Genomic DNA, 6,451 nt, shown 5'->3' on the forward strand with positions numbered 1-6,451 from the left:
AGTGCTGGACAAGGAGCTGAGAAATTGGGGTTCAAATCCCCGCTCTGCCATGAAGCTCACTGGGAGACCTTGGGCTAGGGTTGGGGTTATCACCCTCCAGGTAGTAGCTGGAGATCTCCTGCTATTATTACAACTGATCTCCAGCCGATAGAGATCAGTTCACCTGGAGAAAATGGCCACTTTGGCAATTGGACTCTAAGGCGTTGAAGTCCCTCCCCTCGCCAAACCCCACCCACCTCAGGCTCCACCCCCAAAACCTCCCGCAGGTGGCGAACAGGGACCTGGCAACCCTAGCTAGGGTTGCCAACCTCCAGGTGATGGCTGGAGATCTCTCGCTGTTACAACTGATCTCCAGGTGACAGAGATCAGTTCAACTGGAGAAAATGGCAATTGGACTCTATAGAATTGGATCCCCTCCCCACACCCTTCTCAGGCTCCAACCCAAAAATCTCCAGGTATTTCCCAACTCGGAGCTGGAAACACTATTCTTTAACCTGCCACTGCAGAGTAACTTGGCTGGAGGTTTTGAGCTAATGGGTGGTAAATGGCTGATTTGTCAACGGTCATCTGTATGCCCTCCCCCAACTCTCCTCTTCTTCTCTCTGTGCAGCCATGAAGCTAGTCCCTGGGGACATCGCAAAACGGCTGGAGGAGATGGTGTTGCTGACGTCCCAGAACCTGCCCCAGGTGGAAGTGGCCAGTAGTTACACCATCCTCCGGGAACTGGGCAGTGGCTCTTACGGACATGTCCTGATGGCAGTCCACCAGCGCCAAGGTGAGTAAGGAGCCAGGAGGAAGGCGAAGGGTTAGGATGGAGCAGGCCTCTGAACTAGGGTTGCCATCCTCCAGGTACTAGGAAAAAAAACTCACCAATACTGTGAAGTAAGTGGAGCAAAAATGAACAGTACCAGGCTCAAAGAATTAATGCAAATACCATCTATATTCGTGGCAGTTAAGGCAATATAAAACAGGATGGAGATCAGTGGATACATAAAATATCAAACAGCCACACGGCACATACAAAAAGTACAAAATCGCAGACAAGGATAACATACAGAATATCAGAACAGATATCAAGCAGGCAAACCCTCATAATCAAAGTCCAGAGTCGGAAGAACTCAACATGCAATGTATCCATGGATCTCCGTCCTGTTTGTATTGCCTTAATTGCCATGAATATAGATGATATTTGCATTAATTCTTTGAGCCTGGTACTGTTCGTTTTTGCTCAACCTCCAGGTACTAGCTGGAGATCTCTTGCTGTTACAACTGATCTCCAGCCGATAGAGATCAGTTCACCTGGAGAAAATGGCTGCTTTGGCAACTGGACTCTATGGCATTGAAGTCCCTCCCCTCCCCAAACCCCACCCTCCTCAGGCTCTGCCCTAAAAATCTCCAGGTATTTCCCAGCCTGGAGTTGGCAACCCCTGAATCAAACTTAACTGGAGCCAAGGAACATAAGTGCTGAACCCTGAAACATGGCAGGTAACATATGGAGAATGCCGTAGATAGGAGGACCAGTTCCCTGCTGCTGCCTGGTGCATCAGTGGAAGAAATTGGGACTAGAAAAATGATGATGTGGTATTGATCCCAATGGAAGTTAGTTTCAGGTAGCCGGTTCAAGGTAGACTCGGCCTTCCATGCTTCTGAGGATGGTAAAATGAGTACCCAGCTTGCTGGGGATAAAGTATAGACGACAGTGAAAGGTAATGGCAAACATAGTCTGCCTAGTAAACGTTGTGATGTGACGTCACCCCATGGGTCTATAATGACCTGTTGCTTTCACAGGGGACTACCTTTACCTTCAAGATCCTAGTCTGGTGCTCCATCGTGGTGTAGTGGTTAAAAGTGGTGGTTTGGAGTGGTGGACTCTGATCTGGAGAACCTGGTTTGATTCCCCACTCCTCCACATGAGTGGTGGAGGCTAATCTGGTGAACTGGATTGGTTTCCCTACTCCAACACACAAAGCCAGGGTGACCTTGGGCTAGTCACACTCTCTCAGCCTCACCTATTTCACAGGGTGCCTGTTGTGGGGAGGGGAAGGTGATTGCAAGCCGGGTTGATTCTTCCTTAAGTGGTAGAGAAAGTAGGCATATAAAAAACCAACTCTTCTTCTTCTAACCACTACATGACACTGGCTCATCCATTGAATATGGAAACTATTTCCAACTGTTCAAATAGTTGTTATGGTTTTCCTCTGTCAAATTGTGTGTGTCTGTACGTACCTAGTGAGTATGATCCAGGCTTTGGAAACGCCCAACATTTCACCCTCTTCTGCCTTGCAGGGACCCCCATGGCATTGAAATTTGTACATAAAAAAGACACCGAGCTGCAAGATTTCCTGAGCGAATACTGCATCGCACTGACCCTGGGGGCTCACCCTTGCATCGCCACAGCCCTCGGCATCGCCTTCCAGACCCCGCAACACTATGTCTTTGCGCAGGAGCTGGCCTTGGCCAACGACCTTTTCTCACTCCTGGTGCCACAGGTAACACAAGCTGAGAAGCCAGGGCAACAACTCATCGGGTTCAGTTGCGAGTCGTTTGGAAACTAGTGGTCCCTGGGGCAATCGTCCCTATTAAAGTTCTCAGCCTTCTGTCTCCCCGCCCCCCATTTCTTCCATGCTTCTTCACACAGCTGCATAAGAGGAGAAGGTTTGAGAAAGGGCAGGCTCCCCTGAATCATTCCCATGCGTTTCTGCGCTCTTCTCCCCAGTCATTTTAGGTAGTGCAAAGGCTACCTTGCAAGGCTCGCTTGTTACACCTGACATGATAAAAGGACCCGAGTATGTGCAGAGGGCCTCTCATGACACCTCACCACAGAGAACCCTCTCCTAAACACTGAATGGCCCTGTATAGATATTTGTTCCTGATTATCAGGGAATAGGAACCTGCACTCGCAAAAAATAAGAAATGTGCAAGAGACCCAGTGTGCAATACTGATTGCTTGTCAAATTAGGATCTTGTGGTGTGGGTCTAAATTCCCATTCTGCTATGAAGCTTGCTGAGGATCACTGAACCAGTCATTTTCTTTCAGCTAAACCTCCCTCCCAAGGTGACTGGGAGGATAAAATGGGGAAGGGAAAGCCATGCAATCCACCCTGAATTGGAAGGAAGGAAGGAAGGAAGGAAGGAAGGAAGGAAGGAAGGAAGGAAGGAAGGAAGGAAGGAAGGAAGGAAGGAAGGAAGGAAGGAAGGAAGGAAGGAGATGATAGAGATATATATGATAGATTGAGAGATGAGAGAGAGACATGATAGATTGAGAGATGATAGAGAGAGATAAGACTAGATGGGGGAGATAGAAATAGAGGGATGATAGAGAGAAAGAGAGATGATAGAGAGAGATGATAGATAGATAGACAGACAGATTAGATAGGGAGAGAGAGATGAGAGAGATGAGAGAGAGATGATGATGATGATGAGAGAGAGAGAGAGAGATGGATAGATAGACAGATAGACAGACAGACAGATAGATATGGATATGGATATGGATGGAGATGGATAGATGGATGGATGGATAGATTAGATAGGGGAGAGAGAGAGAGAGATTAGATAGGTAGATAGATAGATAGATAGATAGATAGATAGATGTACATAGTATTCACATTTCCCCTTCTTTTCCTACCCAGGTTGGTGTGCCCGAGCAGCGGGTCAAGCGCTGTGCTCTTCAGTTGGCAAGTGCCTTGGAGTACATGGAGACCAAGGGGTTGGTCCACCGTGATGTCAAACCAGAGAATGTGCTGTTGTGTGATCGCGAGTGTCGGCGCATCAAGCTGACCGACTTTGGGCTGAGCTGCCCACAGGGCCACCCCATCGAGGCCTTGCCGGAGAGTTTGCCCTATACTGCCCCTGAGCTGTGCGTCCTGGGCCCCGAGGCTCGTCTGGAGGCCCAGCCCAGCCTTGACACGTGGGCCCTGGGAGTGCTCCTCTTCTGTGCGCTCACGGGCTACTTCCCCTGGCTCACGGCCGTGCCCGCCGACCGGCATTACCGCGGTTTCGCCGGCTGGCGCCGCAGCCCTCGCTTTGCACCGTGGCCGCCTCATTGGGAGCGTTTCACGCCCCCAGCACTGGAGATGCTGAAGGGGCTGTTGACGCCCAGCCCATCTCACCGTAGCCCTGCCAAGGAGGTGATGAATTATATCAAAGCTCCTTGGTTGCTGCCGGAGACCCTGAGCCGGACCCGACCCATCAGGGACCATCTTTTGGGCACTAGCCGGCGGTGCTGAGAGACAAGGACAAATGGGCAGAGAAGGGATGGGCTGACATCCCTTTGCTGTAGTCATGGAGGGACCAAAGACACCCATCGCCAAATTCGATACCTCCTCCACCCTGGCAATGAAGAGGCACCCTCAATCCAGCCTGGAAAACATGGTCGTTTATGCAGGGGTACTTTCACTCACGTTCACCTCTGGTCTGTCTCAGTTGTTCCTTGCAGTTATGCATGAGTTTTCCGTCCATTAGGGATGATCTTGCTGCCAGCCCTCACAATGTCCAGGTCTCCCCATTCCTCTGTTAACCCAATTTTTCCATCTTCCCTGAGCAAACCCTGGGTGAAGTCCCTGTGCATAAGGCAAAGTGCAGGGCATGCAAGCTTCGTTTTTGCTCACAGCCAATTACAAGGCAGCATGTAAAGAGGCGGTGATTGAAATGCTTCCTGCTTCCTCGGAACTTTTTCTGAGAGCAAGAAAGGCTTTTTAAAACTGAGGCTTGGATTTCCCCCCCTTCCTTTCAGATTGCTCCATTTTTTATGTTGTTGTTCTTAAAATACATTTTTAGGTGGCAATTGGATTTGGGTTTTTTCTCTCACACAGTAAGCACTACAAGTAAGCCAATTACAAAGCAGCATTTAAAGGGGTGGGGCTTGGTTTGAGCTTGGAGACTGCTGGTGCAGAGATTCCCAGGAGGAAATTGCGGGTCCAGCCAGCAACGAACCTCAGGGAAAACTCCCATGCATAAATGACCTAAGTCATCCTCAAAAGGCTAAGGAAACTGCCAGTAGGGCAGGGAAGGAGAAATAGACTCAGGGGACCATTCTCTCCTACGTGACTTCATCTTATCAAGACAACCCCCCCCCCCCACCACCATTCCTCATCCCAAATCTGGATCAGAAATTCTAAAGACTTTGCTTTCAGCCTCTCTTTGGTCAGCAGATGACTATATTATCCTTGAAAAAAGCCTCATGGGAAGGAATCAACTGGGGCTACATTTAGTGGGCCCAAATGCCATTTCCTTCTACCTCCCCTAGAGCAGACGGACTAAATCTCCATAAACTTGCTTCCAGATGAGCAGGATGGAAACGAATAGCCTCTCCTCTGCAACAACAAAAGTCAGATTTATTAAGCATCTTCCACGTTGTTATACAAACTCGTATCTGAAGTCAATCTTGCTTCGGCACACCGTGGGCATTGACCTGGGTATTCATACGGCTCTTAATCCGAGCTGTCGTGGAACGTCTCAAGAGATTTTCTCTTGAGAGATAGGAGATAACTGAGAAAACTGTCTGCCTGGACTCAATGTGAGGGGCAGAGAGCTACCAGGAACAGTTTGGTTTGGACAGAGCTGCCGAGAGGTTTGGGATTGACGACTGGATCTGGAACTCTTGCTCTGCCTCCCTGTACGCTCGCTTACAAGCTGCTGTATCACCAGCTCATTTTGTACATTTGTAAATAAACAATTATGAAATTATAACTCCGATCAATCCCAAGTACTCTCTTTCCTAAAGGAAAAAGGTCCGCTGACTATTGCTGAAACCCCCACACAGCTTGCAGAAGGGGGAGTGTAAAATGTCAGTCAAGATGACAAAACAATGTTAAATATAAATCAAGACGTAAAACTCAACTTTTCTTACTACCTGGCTTGCAATCAGACCCTTGTTTTCAACTACCCCCTACTGCCCTTCCTTCCTTTAGTTGTCTCTTCCCGATAAGCTTCTTAGTAGGGTTGCTAGGTCCCTCTTCGCTACCGGTGGGAGGTTTTTGGGGCGGAGACAGGGGAGGGGAGGGACTTCAATGCCATAGAGTCCAGTTGCCAAAGCAGACATTTTCTCCAGGAGAACTGATCTCTGTCGACTGGAGATCAGTTGTAATAGGAGGAGATCTCCAGCTAGTACCTGGAAGTTGGCAACCCTAATGGCCCAGGCTTGCCTGATCTCGTCAGATCTCAGAAGCTAAGCAGAGTTGGCTCTAGTTATTATTTGGATGGGAAACCACCAAGGAATTCCAGTGGTGGCGATGCAAAGGAAGGCAATGGCAAACCACCTCTGATCGTCTTTCTTTGGAAACCCCACCAGAAGTCTCCATAGGGTTGGCTGCGACTTGATGGCACTTGACATACACACATTTCCACTTTGATTCCCAAGTCTCACTTCTCAAGAATCAGACACAAATGATCACCAATACCACCAATTTCCCCATCTTCTAAATACATGACAACCATCTTTACAGAACCAAGC

At 48.8% G+C, this 6,451-nt stretch overlaps 1 protein-coding gene across 1 annotated transcript; it reads left to right on the forward strand.

The window, feature by feature from the left end:
- The first annotated feature begins 591 nt into the window (after positions 1–591).
- On the forward strand, positions 592–4,226 carry LOC130490010 (serine/threonine-protein kinase SBK1-like). The gene is made up of 3 exons (XM_056863803.1): positions 592–775; positions 2,287–2,489; positions 3,630–4,226. Exons 1-3 carry the CDS (start codon positions 613–615, stop codon positions 4,224–4,226), a joined length of 963 nt encoding a protein of 320 aa, XP_056719781.1. The 5' UTR covers positions 592–612.
- Positions 4,227–6,451: the final 2,225 nt, after the last annotated feature.

The sequence above is a fragment of the Euleptes europaea genome, chromosome 18 (assembly GCF_029931775.1).
Source record: "Euleptes europaea isolate rEulEur1 chromosome 18, rEulEur1.hap1, whole genome shotgun sequence".
Taxonomy (NCBI): Eukaryota; Metazoa; Chordata; class Lepidosauria; order Squamata; family Sphaerodactylidae; genus Euleptes; species Euleptes europaea.